This window comes from Typopeltis vanoorti, chromosome 15 (genome assembly GCF_054136105.1).
Source record: "Typopeltis vanoorti isolate ZY-2024b chromosome 15, IOZ_Tvanoo_1.0, whole genome shotgun sequence".
Classification (NCBI taxonomy): domain Eukaryota; kingdom Metazoa; phylum Arthropoda; class Arachnida; order Uropygi; family Thelyphonidae; genus Typopeltis; species Typopeltis vanoorti.
The window spans coordinates 24,369,658-24,389,455 of NC_143563.1; the positions used below are offsets into that span (position 1 = coordinate 24,369,658).

Sequence of the window (19,798 nt, forward strand, 5' to 3'; positions counted from 1 at the left end):
TACGAGGCTAATCTTCTTGAATGGCAGTCAGTCTCAAGTAGAGTAATGTGGGCAAATATGAGAATGGGGAACTGGACAATGAGACTTATTTGTGCCTATGGTCCCACAGAAGGTTCTACTAAGTTAGAAGTGGAGGAATTTTTTGAGGCTTTAGAAAAAGCAACTGACACAATGAAAAATGAAAAGTTGGTCCTTGTTGGGGATCTAAATAGCAGAGTAAGAAATGATTGTGAGACATACAAAAATCTTTTGGGAAAATTTGGAGAAAAGAGCAAAGCTAATAATAATGGCAAATATCTGTTGGATTTCTGCTCAGGACATGGACTGGTTATTACTAACACCATGTTCCAACATAAAAATGTGCACAAATTCACATGGAGAGAAGAGGCTAGGAATAAGAAAAGTCTCATTGACTATGTTATTGTTGATAGTGATGTTTTCTCACTGGTGCAGGACACCAGAGTGTACAGAGGATTTGAAATTGGAAGTGATCACTATTTAGTCTTGAGCAGGATAAAATTGAATTTCATATTGAAAAGAATAACATGTAAGAAAGTTTTAAAGCGAATAAAAGTTGAGCAGCTCTCAGATGTGAGCTGTAGACTAAAATACACAAAGATTATTGAAGAAAAAATGAAAGAGTTTGAGAACAGGAATCAAACCTTGGAGATTCAGTGGCAAACTCTGAAGAAAACATTGATTGATTCTGCCAGAGAGGCATGTGGTGAGGTTGTCTGTAAGGATAAAAAAATCGGAACTCCCTGGTGGACACAGGAAGTTAAAGAGGCAGTAAAGGAAAAGAAGAAAGCATACCAAAAGTTCCTGTCAAATAAGTCAGCTTGTGCTCTTAGAGAATATAGAGACAAATGCAAGAATGCTAAACACTGTGTAAAACTAGCTAAACAAAAGTCATGGGAGGACTTTGGCAAGAATATAGAAAATAAATATCAAGAAGGTGGCAAAATATTCTAATATTCTGGAGGTTGTTGAAGATGCTTAAGAATGGAGGAAAGAGTGCTATAAAAGGAATTAGAGATGATAAAGATGACATGAAAACGGGAGAAAAAGATATCCTTGAAGTATGGAGTAATTACTTTGAAAAACTGCTAAATGAAACGAGCAGTGATGACCAGCACAGTGCAGTCAGGCATGCAGTCAGGAATACATATCCATACTTGAAGTAGAAAAAGCCATCAAAGGCTTTTTCTACTTGAAATGTGGAAAGGCAGCAGGAGTAGATGATATTCGACCAGAAATGCTGAAGTATGGTGGTATAAGAGTCTTACAGTGGCTGCACTGCATAGTTCAGAAACCTTGACAGAGGGACGAATTCCCGATGATTGGAGTAGAGCTCTCATAGTACCCATATATAAAAAGGGAAATAAATCTGCATGTGAGAATTACAGAGGTATTTCCCTACTGACTGTTCATGGCAAGATCTATGCAAGTATACTTGAGAAACAGTTGAGAAGAATTGTGGAAGAAAAGCTTGGTGAAGAACAAGCTGGATTCGGGCCAAATACAGGCTGTCAGGATCAGATCTTCACTTTACCACAAATAGTCGAGAAAGCATGGGAATATAACAAAGATCTGTATTTAAGTTTTGTCGATCTGGAAAAGGCATATGACAAGGTGCCAAGAGAGAAGCTATTCAATACGCTGCAGTTATATGGTGCCAGTGGGGCATTATATTAAGCAATACTTAGTCTTTATTTGTGTTGTAAGTCAGCAGTTAGAATTGAAGGACGTACAGGAAGATGGTTTAATGTTAAATCTGGTGTGAGACAACGATGTACATTATCCCCTCTGTTATTCATTATGTATATGGATCACATTATGAAGGAAAGTGGTATTAAACATGATATCAAAATTGGAGACGTTAATGTCAGCTCTTTGCTTTATGCGGATGATGTTATACTTCTAAATAAATCCGCTACAAGTCTGCAAGATTCTCTGACTAAATTGAATAGCTGTTGTAATAGATATGGTATGAAGGTCAGCAATAAAAAGACAAAGACAATGAAAATAGGCAGAATCATTGAAAATGTCAACTGTGTTGTGAATGGAGAACCTGTGGAACACGTAAAACATTTCAGCTATTTAGGCACGATTTTTACTGAAGATGGTAAATTAAATATAGAAATAGACAACAGAATCAACAAAGCTGGTATGGTGGGAAGTCAATTGAATAAATTCATATGGAATAAGAGAGAAATTAGTTGGAACACTAAAATAGCTGTATACAAGACAGTGTTCAAACCAGTTTTAACTTATGGATCTGAGAGCTGGGTCAGAAGTAAAACACTTGACCAAAGACTAGAGACCACAGATATGAGAGTCCTGAGAAAGATTATAGGCGTGAACAGATGGCATCAATGGCAATATCATATTAAAAATGAGGATATTAGGAAAGAACTTGACATTGTCAGCATCCAGGAATGCATTAGCAGAGCTAATCTCAGGTGGTGTGGTCACTTAAACAGAATGGGTGAGGAAAGATTAGCAAAACAAGTGTTCTCTGCCAGGTTGGCAGCAAAACGACCCAGAGGAAGACCAAGATATAGGTGGATTGATACGGTACAAAGTGCTTTAGACGATAGAAATATAAGATCTGATAATGTTGGAGTGTTGACAAGTAACAGACTGATGTGGAGGAAAATTGTAGATAGGAAATTAATAATAATGTAATTTTTTTCATGTAGTACTATCATATCCTGTACACCCCTTGAGGGTACATGGCAGGAATTTGATGATGATGATATATTTTTATTCCACTATATCTGCAGATGAGATTTGTGAACCACGCCATTTCTATTTGACTACACAATCACTGCGAAAAAGATGTTTTGTAGAAAATCATGGTCAAAAATTCTACACTAACAAATTGAGGAAACTGAATTTTGAATTTCATAAGACAACAGCCATTACTTTTTACCTTACCTTTTTTGTAATTTAATATACTTTTTCACAAAATAGTTATTTTATTTTTAGCTTGCATTGTAATTCAAAAAAATGCTCATAATTGGATTTTTGGTTATTTAACTGAAAATTTTTACATTGATCTTAATAGGTGATGATTCACCTATTAAGAATGACTCCCCCACCTCCACAAGATATATAATATAAAATTATATTCATATGAATATGTTAAATAATTTCAGTATGAAAAGGAAATAGATGAACTCAAGGATAAAATGCAAGAATTACAGTCAAAGCTTTCAGCAGCAGAGGTGAAGTTGACGAAACAAGAAAATGTTACAGAACAAGTGGTGGCAGACTGGCAGTCACGATTGGAAGCAGGTGAAGAAAGGATACGAAAGCAACAAGATGAGAAAGATCAACAGATGAAAAGCATAATTACAAGGTAAAAGCATGTTAGCATTATTATTTAGTAAAATTATTCTTTATAGAACTGTTAATTTCTAATATTTCGAAGAAAATTTAAAACTATTGTTTGAAATTGTCAGATTTCAAAAAAAAAAAAAAAAAAAAAAAAAAAAAAAAAAAAAAAAAAGCAGGATGGGTGTGTGGGGGGGGGGGGGGGGAGTTTTATGATTGTGGAGGAGAGGAAAAATGATGCTACAATCCCATTCCTATTTTTGAATTTGGAATTTTTTTTTTTTTTTTTAATATAGAGATAGGAATCTAATCATTTTATAAAATTACTACTAAATTGAATTTCATTTCATGCTAAGCTTTTTTATTGTAGCAGTTATAATCAACCCCATTAAAAATGTTTGCTTGGATCTGAAGATTGCAAGTGGTAGGGCCAAAAACTTCATATAAACGAGACTTGATTGATGCTAAAATTCAAGAAAAGAGTTTTACCTGTAGGTTTGTTGTGAATTGGTAACAAACAGCATGAAAGATGTAGTGGGATGTTTTCATAGACCTGTGAATTTAAAGGGAAATAAATATAAAACACAGCAAATTAATTCACTAAATACAAGTGAATAATCACTGAGATTTTCATTATATAACAAACTTGAAGAGGGAACGAGGACCAGGAGAAAATAAACACAATTTCAGAGTTGATGGTAAAACATTATTATGGGACTTTCGGTTAGGAAGAGATATGCATGTATGAAAGAGAAAATTATGGTAAACTTAGAATCTACCTTGATATGAGGAACCGAGGAGAAAGACATCAGTAATGCATAGGAAATCATTCAAAAGATATTTGTAAAGAGCAGTGTCAGACTGCATTCTTAGTTAAATGTAAATGGTATCATCAAGTAAGAACTCTATATTGCAATAATGTGGCAGAAATAAGTAATATCTCACTAAAGCCATTATCATTATAGTGAACAACAAACTCTTGAAAAGTTTTGGCCATGGTTGCATAAAATCATTGCTACACTAAAGGAAATTTACTGTGATAATCCTTTCACAATAATAAATCTATTCCTCTTGGTCCCTCTGAGTTTGAGTTTTCCATAGTTGAGAGTGGAATATGAAGGGAGAATGATCATCAGGTGCATAGACACTTACTACATGAGTAAAGTTTAAAAGAGTGATGAGTATAGTAAGGAAAACAAAATTGGGTTTTCATCCAGGCAAAAGGAAATCCTGTTAATGAAAAGTACCATGTTTGGTCTCTAGAGTAGAATTCCTATCCACAAAAGGTTGGCTAAAGATTAACCCACCTTTCAAGGGTGGGACTCTCACAAAAATAAAATTAAAAAAAAAATCATAAAGAACATGTGCATATTATATGGAGAGGAGAGATGAAATAATAATATAGGTGGAAGCAATTAAAGATATTGTAAGATGTGAGTACAGCATGAGGATCAGATGGATCACTTTAGATTCTATTAATGCATGCAACATATTTACTAAAAAGTGTGAAGACAATGTAAAGGAGATAGTTAGTTGTTGATAAGAGGTTATTGTTCTATGTGAATAAGGTTTTGATCTGTTACTTTTGGATTACTATGATAGATCTGGTTGTATTGTAAAATTTGATGCAGTAGGAATTTTTTTCTTAACTTTGCATCAACTTTTACAGAGATCACAAATAGTCTATGTAGAAGGATACTGTAATTTAACGCTGATTACGGAATTTTGTATATAAGATTTATATTAACTGTAACTATGCAAGTATATATTGAAAAGGTGCCAATGTTAAACTGTGTATTTCAAGGGCAATACCTTAGAAAACAGCTGGTCATTTTTAAGTGCTTCCAGTTTCAAAGAAAGAGCTTAGAAGCTTTGTTTGTAAAGTGCCTTCAATTGTTCGAAGCTTAACCTAATGCATGTCTCAAGGACAGTGCAACAACAGGTGGCGAACAACTAAGGATCTCCCGCATGTAGTGAATAAGATTGTTTTTGTGTATTCTGGGGGAAACAGAAGTAATCAACAACTCTGAAGGTCACATCCCCTTTTGCGCCTGAATGCTAGGGGTTCTCAAACCTTAATCCAGGGACTGCAAGAGGAAGTATAAGAAAGGATCAAGAAAAGATCTAGGGGGCTCTTTTTTTCTAGGTATCCAGAGGCAGCAGATCCAGTATGTAGTAGGCAGAGGCAGAAGTGAGGAAGGAAGCAGGTATGCAGAAACGCAGAAGGAAATGCAGTCTCCTCTCGTAGTGTCTCGGAATCCAGCATCGCGGGTCCGTTGGATGTCCGAAGAGAAGTAGGGAAATGTCTGAGGAGAAGTCGAACTGTAATATGTATCAAGTTCTGGGAATTCTTCATGATGCGACGCCACTAAAGGAAAAGAGCCCGCACAAATGTTAAGTTTCAGGATGAAAAGGCAGTATCGGTGAGATATGCTCCAATCCCCAAAAATCTTCCAAGATGCAATGGAGCTAAAGAAAAGGAAGCCTGCACAAATGTTGAGGGCCAAGACGGAAAAGCAATCAGTTTTGGTGTAGTGTGCTCCAGGCCTCGAAAACCCTTCCTCGAAAACAAGATGCAACGGCGCTAAAAAAAAAAAAAGATGCCTGCACGAATGTTGAGGCCCATGACGGAAAAGAAGTCAGTGGAACCAGATAAGAGATTAAAGAGCCAGTTCAGATATGTGTCAAGAGAAGAACTATGAGTACAACCTTTATGTGTATGTTTAACATTTCGGAAGATTGACTGATATTTGGCGAGACAATTTCAAAGTTAATGTGTTGTTATACGTTCTGGACTAAGAGGTTGAAGTATTGGTATTAATTTAGATCTGGTAAACTTGTTGCTTGAAGCACATATATATATTCGGTGAGACATTTATAAAGTTAAATTATGATTGTTTGTTCCGGACTAAGAGGCTATGGAAAATTGGTGTAATTAGATATGAAAAACTTGTCATTTGAAGTATATGATAGTATTGCTGCATGTTTTTTTTTATGTATGTACAATGTATGAGATATTTTAATTCTTAGCTTAAAAATTTTGAAGAGCCAATTCATTCATTAAACTGTTTTATTGCATCCTAGTTTAATAAATATGTTTGTTATGTTAAAGAATGTGTATTCACTGATCCTTGATCCAATGCACTGTTTCTAAATAATGTGAACCTGTGTGCAAATTTAAATAAGAGTAGCCATGACTGTCAGTAATGCTTGAGATAGATCTAAAGAGATACTGCAGGTAATCCTAATTATATTTAATACCCATAAAGGGGAATCTTGGTGGTGCAGTCGTAACATTAAATAAATTTTCCATGGTTCCCAAGGTATTGGAAAGTAGGTAACCAATAGTAATTTAGGTAAAGAGTAAAGTAAGAATAGGATATAGAGTAATAAAGCAAAGTAAAGTAAATAGAGCATAACATAAAACAGAGTAAAAGTTGTCTGTCTGTGTTCATTGGGCATCTACAGATGCCGTATGGTCACTCTGATGCTCGATGATGTTCCACACTAGGCCGTGCCATGTAGTCCTGTTGTTTGCCCTTCTGGCAGCCTCAACTCTCTGAAGATCAGTCACTCCACACACGCCATCCATCCATCTCATTGATGGTCTACCCCTGCCTCTTTTTCCAGGAACTTTACCTTCTATTACTGTTCTTAGAAGTCCTCCTTCCATCCTTCTTATGTGTCCAAAATATTTTAATTTTCTTCTGTCAGTATCCTTAAGGAGCCTTAAAGTTCTACTAATCTTTTCTAACACCCATTCATTTGTATGCCTTTCAGTGTATGATATCCTCAACAGCCTTCTATAACACCACATCTCAAAAGCAGATATCCGTTTCTTATCTGACTTCTTTAGGTTCCAAGTCTCGCATCCATAAGTTGCTGTTGGAAAAACAACTGCATCCAAAATCCTCAACTTTGTTCCCATGGAGATAGATCCATCCTTCCAGATTTTAGACAGGTCTCTGACTGTTGTTTTAGCCATTCCTAACCTTTTTCTGACATCTTCTGAACAGCAATTCTTCACATTAATAATGGATCCCAGGTACTCAAACTTGCTGACTCCCTCAATTCTTTCTCCATTAAGATACATTTGTTTCTCAAGAGCTTCTCTGTTTGTTTTTCCTTTGAGAACCATGATCTTTGTCTTGCTAGAATTGAGTTGAAGTCCTCTGTTATTACTGATCTTGTTAACTTTGTCAAGAATTAGTCCTAGTTCTTCCATGTCATTACAATGGAGTACTGTATCATCAGCGTACCTCAGATTACTAATCAATCTACCTCCTATCGTAATTCCTGTCTTGAGTTCATCCAATGCTTCACGCATGATGTCCTCTGCATATATACTAAACAAGTGAGGAGAAAGTAAACATCCTTGCCTAACTCCTTTTCCAACTTGAAGCCAGTCAGTCAATCCAACACCTGTTCTTACTGTGGCTTCTTGCTCCTTATACAAGTTGGCTATCAACCAGATAGTGTGTTGAGGAAAACCCATTCTTTTCATTACTTCCCACATTTTCACATGCTCAGAGTAAAAGTTAATAGAGATAAAAGAAAAATAAAGGATAAAGAAGGTTAAAACAATTATAAATTAGAGAAGGTTAATTAATTAATAGAGACAGCAGCAAAAAGAAATAGAGCATAAAAGTTTAAGTAAAAGTGTAAAATATACAAAAGGAGCTAAGAGACATCATTTTACAGAATAACATTCCAGGAAATGTGTAGAATGTGCAGGGCTGGTAACTGAATGATATCATGATTAAGGAGTTGTGCATTACAAAGTTTTGTAAAAGACTGAAAAACAGAATGATAATGACATGTTAATTTAATACTATTAACTGTTTTCTTATCACCCTTGACTAGCTTTCTCCATTGTCAGGCATTTCAGCAGCACTAATAATTGCATCAATCCATCTGGTCCACTGTCTTCCTCTGGGTCTTTTCCATGCCATTCTGGCCTCAAACACTCGGCTTGTCTTTCCTCTTACATTCTAAGGGACCATACCACTTTAGATTAACTTTCTTCACACCTTCTTGAATGCTAGTGATTAAGTCGAGATTTTCTGTTGTTATTCTGCTAGCACTACCTCTTTTTCGTTGATGCTCCTTTTATATTGATGGTGCCTATCTTCAGTTCTTTAGAGTTTGTTCTGGTAGCTAACTTTCACTTTCTAAAGTTTTTTTTCACTTAGTTATAAGTTAAATTAAAAATGCCAAGAAATTATATTCTTGTTTAATCCTTGATCCAAGTGCAAGCAAACAAGGTTTGCATGCGAAGTTTCTTTAAGACTTGAATAAATGATTAAACGAGAATATAATTTATCGTTTTAAATTTAATTTCACTTTCTACCTAGGTTCACAGCCAAAAAACAGCATAGGGAAGTCTCAGTTTGTCATATGATCTTCATTCAGTATCCATGATGCTGAATAAATGAATTAGAACCAAATTCCCCAAGTTAGATATTCTTTATAAGCTAAGGAGATCTCCTCCCAGTTAGCTTTGATCCCTGCAGTAACTTTTATTTAACTAAAATCAAAATTGATGATGATGATGATAATAATATGTAAATATTTCTGACAGACATTTAAGGTTGCATAGTTATTTATAAACCAACCTTTTTTTGTTACTAGTATCTTATTTTTTCTTCTCCCTTTTACTTTCAGGTTGATTACAGTAGAAGAGGAATTGAGGAAAGAACAGCAGGAAATGCAAGGGATGATAGTAGCAAAGCAGAAAGTTATTGATTCACAGGAGCGAAAAATTCAAACTTTAGATTCTACTAATGCTAGGCTTCTTGCTGCTCTAACACAGCTGAAGGAGCGTTACCAACTTCAGGGTCGAAATGGATCGACTATCCCAGCATCAGGAAAAGTAGCCCTGCTAGAAAATGGTGATGCAAGGTACAAAAGTAGCTCGTGTTGAAAATATAGACTAAATTGTCTACATAGTCATGATAATGAACTTGCCTACATCCCCTTCTCCCCTTTTCTTAATGTACAGCCTCTGTGGTTATCTATTTTAGCCATTCACTAAATGCTAATGATGGGATTAACGGTTGGAAATGTGTTGGTTGATGTGATGTAACAGAGGAAAATCATAATTCATATGGCAAGATTTCCATTCTGGTTTTTGATCTACACAGGCTGCTCTCTAGAAAAGAGAGAGTAGTAACTGTTGTAATTGAAACCATTTTCAGATATATTTGTGGAAGAATGAAGTCATTTTTTACAATATTTGTTAATGATTACTTTTGAAATTAATATATGAAAAGGCTGCAAGAGAAAGAAACCGGAGAAGATAAATCACGGAAAGCCAGAGTGGGATATTGGGACCATAAAATTTTATGTATGTAAACAGCCTTTGTTGTGTTTTTAACAGAACTTGTTTTTATTTAATGTTTCGTACAAAGTAGTTATGTAATTAAAACAACTCTTTTCACGTCGAAAGAAAAGAATAGCAGAGCTTTAAGTGAGAGATGTAAATTCAAATTTTTTTTTTTAAAGATGTTATTATAGATTATAGGAAGGTCAGTTATCAACTCTTCTATTGTTCCATGAGCTGTTTGTACATTATTTCATTATATTTTTTAATTATTTAATATGTACATTGAATTTCAAGTTATACATTTGATTTGTATATAAAACTCTTCAATATTTCCAAGATATAATTCACCACACTTTGCATGCCTTCTGTTCATGCTTCCATACGCAATAATCAAGTCGTAGATTAATCATTGACATGAAGTTTTTTAAATATTATTCAGATCTTAGTTACTGTATATGTTTACCAGCTGTTTGAACTTGTAATATGAATAATTTGTTGCTTTGTAGTTTTTAATGCATACAGTGGAGATGTAAATTGACTTTTTTCTTCCAAAATATTGATTTTATAGAATATTTTGAAATTTGAGATCTCTTAAGTTTACATTGGTTCTTAGACTTAAAAAAATAAATAAACTGCATTAACAATTTTTAGTTCTAAAATAATAGTTGAAGGATATATATATATAATAAAAAAAATGTTGAAAAAATTTTTTCTTGGGATAGGAAAAATTGGAAAAATTTCAGCTATGAATGTTGTATGTATGCTTTAGAATTCTGATTTATGGGAAAAGATTACATTTTTATGAGCAAAATCTTGTCAAGAATGTGCTGGTATATGATAATTCTGTACTAATCCACTGCCTAAAGACTAGATTAGATGCTACTTCAGCACTGCAGAAATTAGTATCAAAATTCATATATTTGAATAATTAGTACAAAATCAATAAAGAAAAGTACTTTCTTTTTGAACAATGTTAAGTAACTGAAAAGTTGTTGGCTTTTGTTTATAAATTGTATAGTCGAGTATCTTGTTTAGTGTGAAAGTTTAGTTCAAGAATGTGTATTATTCAGATGTAAAATAGTCTGAAAATAATATATTTTGAGTTATCCCCTCCCCAACCTCTTCTTCAAGGACATATAATCACTAACGCTGTTTTACTCTTTGTGATCTGTAATTTTTTTTTTTCTTTTCAAATGAAGTTCAAAATGAAAATTGTGGTTTTGATAGCAGCATGTTTTATAGTAAGCATAAAATTTTGTTGGGGTGGGAATAGGGATGGGCAGTTTCAAGTCTTTCAGCTGTGAAAATGGTGAAAGGATGGTCCTTTCGGCAAATAGTTATGTCCTTGTTATCCACCCATTCCTTTTTTCTGCCTGCTGTAGCTGATAAAGCAGTATGGCAAATGAACTTTTGTACGAAAGAGGAACATACACAAATGCTCTCATCACTTATCAACCATTTCATCTTCACAACAGTCATATCATTGTCATTTGCTAGTGGGACTGACAGCAACAGGGAAAAAAAGATTCCAAGTGTAAAATAGAATGCTTTGCAGATGCGAGGGCTGCAATATTGGGTTGTGACAGCAAGGAAATGCAATGTGATATGTATAAAGCATGGCAGCTAGGTCCAATCAGAATGTTCAGAAGCTAGCAAGCACTAAACAAAGTTGGATTTTTTTTTTTTTTTTTATCCATTCAAAAGGTGTTAAGCCAATAGTATGATAGCAGACTGTGCATGTTAGAGCAGCTAGGCATCCCTAGGAAATCAGTGTGGCTCGGAGCATTAGTCTTGTGTTTTCTCTTAAATTGTCATACCAATATTTGCTTCTTATGATAATGATGTTAATTTTGGCTAAATGTAATACAAAACTACTTATAGCATTTAGTGATTATTATGAGTAGTGGCTTTCAGAGTTTTTTACCATACATACACACACATGTGCACAGACACTGGCTTCTCAGAGTAGTTTAAAAAGTTTTTAATAATAGATAGTAGGCTGACATTTTATATATCAATGTGCTGGTTGTGAAGAGGTAAGATTTGTGTTTTGCTGATTGGCTATTTCTTCGCTTCTTTTTATCTGTTTTATTTCAGAAAATCAAACTAGTTAATTGTCTGTCGTTGGTATTTTTCAATCAAGTTGTGTTAAATAATTTAACATATAAAAATTGTTATCGAGGGAAGAGCAATTTAATTTTAGCCAATCAAATAGAATTCGTAGTACAAACGAACGTGCAATGCTAAAAACAATGTTGGTGATCCTACTCTAAAAATTGTTGAATATTGTTTGGCATTGTACTTATTTTTGCATTGTCCCTCTTATTATCTCTTCAGATCCAGTCCTTACCTAAGTGCATTGTAGAACTAACTCTGTTTGCTCAAACCAACACAGGTCCTATGCATTGTACCTCATGCATTTTGTCACACAGTTTGACAAGAATAAGAAATGTATCGTATAAATTAAGAGTTGTTGTTATGAAAGGTTTAGTGCAGGTGTTTAATTTAACAAAATGTGGTTCTGATGTGGAAATCAGGGTTAAGCTGTTTGTCACTCCATTTTTAGAGAAAAGCGTGCTATAAATTTTATTACTTTTTATATAAAAATATGGAGATTAAAAATAATTTTTAATAAAAAATAATTTTACAAATATGGGGAACAATTTTAATATTTTTGTTGCAAAAAACCTTTTAGTACAATGTTGAAAAAAAACTTTTGGTCTTTAAGTAGCAACTACTTAATTGTACTGTGTTTTTATGTTGCCAGTTTTTGTCCACAATACACCACCTACGAATTGCTCAGCTACTTTGTCAGTGTATGAATTCCAATCTGGCATACAATTGGCCATGCAGTTTTAAGTATTCCATTTTAAGCAAGATCTGGTGCAAGTTCCAAAAGAAAACGAGGAGGTATATAGTTTGGGATAGATGTGGTGGGTATGATCGTTAGTAATGCAGCTTTTCAACCCTGATTTCTTTCATGCCAGTATCTCATTAATACTGTTAAAGCAAAGTTGAGTAGTGTTTTGCACACACCTTTTGTTTTGTTTGTTTAGACATTTATCTGTATATAGACAGTTCTAATGCATATTATCTGTATTTGGTATTTATTCACAATTTTGTTTCTTGTCAAAGTTCTTGTCAGATGTATATTTAAGGTGCACTTTATATTTGATTTATAGTGTAAATAAAAGTTTTTGTCATCGTAATTACTTTAGTTTGCTTGCGTATATTGTTTTTAATTTAGTAATAACCAATAATACTTGTAATATAATCCACTTTTTTTATATCTTTTAATTTTGTTTTGTACAAATGAAATTTTTAGTACACTTTTAAGAAACTTTACAAAGTTAGTTTTCTGGCTTCAAGAGACATGGAACTGGCACATATGTTGTTTAAGTGATGCTCTTTTCCTATGCAAAGAAAGCACATGTTACAAGTACTGTTAATGAAATATTAAAAGTACAAATGTGCTTAAATATACCGGTTCCATAATTCAACAGCTTCAATACACAATTTATGACTGCACTGAGTTGCCTGACATCAAAGATTTGATTATTTAAGAGGAATGAGGGGTGCTATTTTTAACTTTTGTTTTGCGTATATTCTATACTTTCGTCTCTTATGAGTTTTATACAGGACCTTTATTTTTGCATTATGATGAAATTTCTGAAATTTAGCTCCTACAAGTTCTCCAAGTAGACTGATACTGGCAAGCAGATAACCTAGCACTAATAAATAAAATGGTCCTTGCATCGTTGAAAATGGAAGTGGTGCCCATGGTGGTTTGTGGGATTCTGCTAAATAAACTTTGATCTTCTCTTTCTGAATAATCCAGTCAATCCATTTTTCTGTTAGTCCTGTTTCAGAGACATGACGTATGCTGCAAGAAAATTGTTAACATGAGGACAGCCTAAAATTACTTATAGCTTATGCATAGTATTCAACAAAATCAAATCAGTTGTTGGAATGGAATTAAATATTGCTACTTTATTGTCCATCCAAATAATTCTCAAATCACAGCATAAAATATGAATTTTTAAATCTCATTTGGAATTATTATTCTTACACTTTATCAAATGACCTCCTATAAGGACATCCTTTTTGCATTGCCATTCCGTAGCTTGAAGTAAAGAAAGACTCGCTGGCTGTGTGAACCTTTCGTGTCATGCCTAAGTTAAGTAGCTTCATTTGCACTGTTATCAAACTGCAGATGAATGCATAATCTCGTTCGAGAACATGGTTTACACCGCTCATGACAGAATGTACAACGTTGTTTTCTTCATCCTTCATCATGACTTTGCCCAAGGTCTCAAAAACACTGTCACGAGATCCCTATTAGGAAGATAAGAGTTATGTGAAAGTTATTTTAAAAATATAGTTTTTTTTTTTTTTAAATATGACAAAATATATTATGAAGTACTAATGTTCTTAGTGGTATCACTGAAAAGCCACCTTTGTCACATGACTTACTACTTAGTACAGTGCTTTCCCTCAATGAAATTTGTAAGCGGAGATCTGCCAAAAAAAAAAAAAACCTTGGGCTCTGTGACAGTTTGTCAGAAAGGTTAAAAAAAATCATGAAAAAGTTTGAAGACAAAATCTATGTAAAAAATTAATCTTCCAGTTGATTTGTGCTTCATAAAAGTTGATTTCACAGATTTACAACATGCTTCAAAAAGGTTTTACTTAAGCACGTGCCATTTTAAACTTCTCATTATGGTTAATAGTAATATTAATCTTCAAGTTGGATACTTCAGAATCTTCTTTAATGACCATATGTGTTAGAGATTCTCAGTATTACATTTAAAAAAAAAAAGCTACTTAAAAAAATAAGGAAAATGTCAATTTCTTAGTAGATTCAGTTCAGGAGATAAAAATGAGCAATTGCTCATACTTTTATCTCCTGAACATTTACTATTGTAAATATAGCTATCGTTAATAATAACTAATCTTATCAGGGATAAGATTAGTTGTTATTAGCCCAGAAATAAGGGAGTGTCACTGTTAGCTTTTTACATACCTGGAAAGGGGCCATGAGAAAAGTTCCAGCAATCGTACCGCAGGAGAGGTCACCTTTGGTAACAGCCCTTAAAAGGTCATCAATAGTGTCTATGGCTGGTGCTGTTTTTGGCAAGGCCATCAAGGATGTCAAAATGCCACCGTAATTTATCATCATCAAGATTGAGAAGAGCCACCACGTACCGATGAGTAGTCTCGAACTGCTTTCTATTGGCACTATCCGGATAGCTTTTCAAAAAAAAGTAACAAAATATTTACTTTGCAGGTGCATATGGGGAGAACTTGAAATTTTTACGAAAGAATAATTTAAGCAAGCTTATCTTGGCTTTTTTTTTTTTTGTGGTGGTGGTGGGGGTAGGGTAAGAAATTTTTTTAAAAAATAGCATATTGATTAAAAACTGATTCAAAAATAAATCTGGTATTTCCTAACAATGAAAAGTAAATATAAATTCTTTTTCAGATCCCATAGAGAGTAGGCCTAACGCTTCTAGTTTTAGGAAACGTAATCAAATGATCATTCTCTTTTCAGTAAATTCAGTTATCCCACATGATCAATGATCATGTGGGATAACTGAATATTTACATCTATTGATGACTTGCAGGTGATTCTGCTGCCATCTTATTTAACTGACATTAGTGCCTAAAATAGCATGAGTTCCATGATTGATATTTTCCAAGTTGCTGGATTATAAACCCGAGTTTCATGACATAAAATCATACTTATTTCTGCCAAAACTCCAAGTCCAATCACTTATAATTAGGTCTCTAGTTAATGAATAGAGTCGAACCTATAGTTTTTCTTATGAGGGCTAACAAGAGCTGCAGTCCAACAAAAAAAAAATCTGCTAACATTTTTATTCCCCCCATAGGGAGTAGGCAAGGCTGTTTTAGCTTTTTGTAAATTTTGGAGAATAAGTGAGCAAGTCAGTCTCCACTGGTAATCAATCACAGATAGCTGGCCCAAGACTATCACTAATTACACACAGCATCCCATGAAAGGCAGCTGACAAGTGCTGCCATTTTGTGGTCCCTAATAATAATGACTATATTTAATGTCTGAAACAGTGATAGTTCTAGAGTAGGTTTTTTTTTTTTTTTTAAGTTTACGGTACGAAAACACCGCCTTTCCAGCAGGAAAAGAAAAGGCATAAAAAAGGTAGTTTAGTCTAGCCCCATCTTTATTTTAACAAATTAAAAAAAAATAACAGATGCTGTGTATAATTAGTGATGTAATAATATACTGTAATTCCAAGCAGAATAGGACAACAGAGAAAGAGGGAAACAAAAAATTTTGGCTTACATTCGTTTGAGAATGTTCCAAACAGACTCCAGAATGCTCTTGGGAAGCTTAAAAACTTTCGTCTACACGGCACAGCAGACGCTTTATGAATGAAACATAGGAGGGCGCTGCATACCACAACACAAGAGAGAAACAGTAACCAAAGCTGAAAAAGAAAATGGTGGTAATAAATAATGATAATAAATAAATCACTAAAATAGATTAGCTTTTTCTTCTGTACTGTAAATAAATAAATAATACGATTATACATACATTTATGCAAGCTGTTAAAATTTGTGTAGTTGCTTAATAAATTACAGAGAGAAATTACTTTTAACTAAATGATTGAAATGGATTAAATTTTATGGATTATTACTGCATACATATATTTTCTTGGGTATCATGACTGATTAAGAGATTCCGCATCAATGTCCTTAATAAGGCAGCTATTTTAAAGATTGTAATGGTGCTGTTTATTTTTCACTAAATAAATTGCAAGCAAACACCACGGATTCAGGTATCTGGCACAATCTATCACTGATCTTGATGTAACTGATCGTAAAACACTATTATCATTATAATCTTTAAAAGAATTAGGGGTTAATTAACAGACCAACCACACTGCCGCTGTGCAGTTCTGGCCGGAAAGAGGCCTGTGGTTTGTAATATCCTGGTATGGGGATTGTTCTCGTGGACATCACGGGTCATCTCATCCCCTTGAATACAATTTGACTGCTAATTCTTACCTAGGGATATTCTTTCGAGCCAGGTGTTGCTATAGATGACAATATGACTTGATGGATCTGGACTTTTCTAGATGTCACATGATCCTGTGTCGCAAGGTTCACATTGTCCACCTAATTCTAATTTGAATCCCATCGAACATTGATACTTCATAATACCTTCCATGGTCCAATGCAGTCAATGCCAAAACTGGTGCAAACATTTATTTCGTCCAGAAGGGGACCAACACGCTGGTCATAGTGTTCTGTCTCATGGGTATATATACAGGGTGTTCGGGATAAATTTGACATATTTATAATTAATTATATTTTTCCGTAAGTTACATGTATTAACACACACTTCTCTTCATTTAAAAGTTTGGACCCTTCTTCATTCATATACAAGATGTCAGAAAGGATGGATAGCTGGAACCCACCTGAATCATGGAAGAGAATAACTTGTATCATGATGATTCGTGCCCGCCATCAAAATAAGGATATTACGACTGCTGCCCAATGCTCCCTGAATACAGTAAAAACAATCAGGCATGAACTAGAGACTTGCAATGGTGACTACGAGGATGTAGCAAGAAGAAAGATCCCTAGCAGACGATCTGATTGCGTTCGTACAGCAGAATTCCTCGCAAATCTGCAGGAACAGGTGTTGAAGAACCCTGGCATTGGAATTCGGGCTTTGTTCGTGGAGTTGCTAACTGTAGTCAAGCCCTGGATAACAAGGGTAGCCAATGGTAGGCCGTATGTATGGCAGCAGGATTCGGCCCCTTGCCACACCTCTGGGAAAAGTCAAAAATGGTTGTCTGAAAATTTCTACGACTTCACCAGTCCAAATGTTTGGCCTCCAAACTCCCCAGACCTTAACCCCATGGATTATTTTGTATGGGGCGCAGTTGAAAAAGACACCAATCGCACTTCCAGTAATACAAAAGCCCAGTTAATGGATAAAATTAAAACAGTTTTTGCGGCCCTTCCCAGGGAGACTGTAGCATCAGCTTGTTCGAGGTTCCGAAGCAGAATTGAAGCTGTGATCGATGCTAATGGTGGTTATTTTGAGTAAATCTTGTTGATAGTATTGTAATTAACTCTGCCTGTAATGTTTTTTTGTCAATTCATTAAATTTAATAGATACAAAGAAGATTTTCTTTTTCCTTACGAAACTGTCAAATTTATCCCGAACACCCTGTAGATAGGCAATCTTAAATATTGATCTTTAAGATATGTTTCGATGAGAAGGAAATTATAACATAATCCACTTCGATTCTGTTCAAACACATTCCTTTTTTATTTCTCTCTCACACACACACAAAAAAAAAATAATAAACGAATAAATGTACCTGCTCTTTTTGATAATACTCGTCTCTAGATAAGATGAAAATCCTCTTATTAAAATCATTTGAGCATCTATCTATTCTTTTCTATCATAAACAATTCTCATATAGCATACTTTAGTTTTTCAGCATCCAAGAAATTTAATTTCTTGGGTGGTTTGCCTGATCTGAGAGGTGAACAACCTGAGTTTCTGGATGGAACAACCCTCTTGTATTTTAGATTAGATATTTTTAAATATTAAATACTTAATTAAAGATTAAATATTTTAGAGGCGATATAACTGCATATATCACTTCTAAAATATTATTAACTCTGTGTGCACCCCTGTAATATTGCATGGAGAAGATGTCATGCAATAATGATGCCAACATGACATTATTCTCAGATCAATTGCTCTCTCTCTCTCTCTCTCTCTCGAGAGAGAGAGAGAGAGAGTATTTTGAGCAATTTGAAAAACTTATAAAACAACAATCCATTTTGTCGACTCTATTATATGCATTCACCATATTAGGTAGATGGATTGAGCAATCTTTGGTATTTCAGTTCATTATAAAGGGGGAAAAAAGTTCTTAACAAGTAATTACCTGCCAGTTGAAGGGCTTCAATAATACAAAAACATCTTCACTTTCATTGGGAGCTGGTGTGAAAAACGGTACTGGTTCATTGAAGTATGGAACAGAGAAATCCACGGCCGTCTTCCTTTGATCAGTAATAGTGATTTCGTCTATCGCCAGATCAGCTTCCTTTCATTTGTAAAGATAAATGAACGAATAAATAATACTTATGAAGATATATGGTATATCCAGTACACGTATTTAATCTTAACATTATATGAGAGAGAAAATTAATGCCTTTTATTTTTTTATCAATGTATCCAATTCTTTCTGTAAGTAGGTAATTCCTATTCCGAATGTGTCTGTGCACTTGAAAGTTGTTTCATACAAATAATGGTCTATATACCTTTTAGACTACTCAAATTAGCATTAAACTACCTGGGGAAAAAACTGGTTTAAAACCTACAATAGTCCAACCATGAAAAACCGGCATGTGCACATTGAATGCTCTTATAGTCATAAACTAAATAGATTTTTGCTTGTAAACTTGAACAAATATAAAATCAAAAATACTATTATCATCACACCATCATTCAACTTCATGGTTCATTTGAAATTTATGTATCTTGAAGTTCCAATAACTGCAGATCAAAACATTATTAGAAATAATATTAAGTCCATAAATTCGGATGACTCATCAAAAAGTTCACTCTAAGCTCCACGATATCACTGTTTAGATTCATTCAGTCTCAACAAATCTTTCTATCGTCTCAAGCAATATCTCTGTTCTTTGGAAAATTTCCCCAAAATCCGTTCAGTAAATATCTTCCGATAATTTATGTCTCAGAATATGTTGTAATGTTTTACATGTTTGTGGGTATTTTGTTTCCAATTTTTTTCGAGATAATCACCAGTTCTTTCAGTGAATTTCAACTTCCTTTCATTTGAGCCCACCTACCTCTTCTGGAAAACAACAATCGCTACTGCGTATGAAATGTAGATCGAGGCGTAAGAACTATATCTAAGAGAAGCAATTTAAACATTGAAAATTCTTTTCATTTATATGAAATAGATAATTTCAAAATAATTTCAAGAGATTGCGAAATTTTCTATTTCATAATCATAATTTACAGACAAAAATACTGTTGTTGTTGATGCTGGGCGGTAGATGGCGTTGATGGCAGTCGCGTGTAGTACGGAAGACAGTGAA

General features: G+C 34.2%; 2 protein-coding genes across 2 annotated transcripts in view; one reads left to right on the forward strand and one right to left on the reverse strand.

Moving 5' to 3' along the window:
- Positions 1–12,873, forward strand: part of LOC150098509 (ras GTPase-activating protein nGAP-like) — a 298,140-nt gene extending 285,267 nt beyond the window's left edge. The window contains exons 24-25 of the mRNA XM_090405246.1: positions 3,162–3,364; positions 9,004–12,873. Of these exons, the coding sequence (XP_090261372.1) occupies positions 3,162–3,364; positions 9,004–9,262 (462 nt within the window). The 3' untranslated portion in view covers positions 9,263–12,873. The remainder of the gene's footprint in view (positions 1–3,161; positions 3,365–9,003) is intronic.
- A 346-nt stretch (positions 12,874–13,219) lies between these two features.
- LOC150098510 (putative glutamate receptor) overlaps positions 13,220–19,798 on the reverse strand; it is a 38,405-nt gene continuing 31,826 nt past the window's right edge. The window contains exons 7-11 of the mRNA XM_090405248.1: positions 18,619–18,777; positions 15,987–16,131; positions 14,688–14,914; positions 13,734–13,999; positions 13,220–13,547 (exon numbers count right to left, since the gene is read on the reverse strand). Coding sequence (XP_090261374.1) covers positions 13,220–13,547; positions 13,734–13,999; positions 14,688–14,914; positions 15,987–16,131; positions 18,619–18,777 — 1,125 coding nt within the window. The remainder of the gene's footprint in view (positions 13,548–13,733; positions 14,000–14,687; positions 14,915–15,986; positions 16,132–18,618; positions 18,778–19,798) is intronic.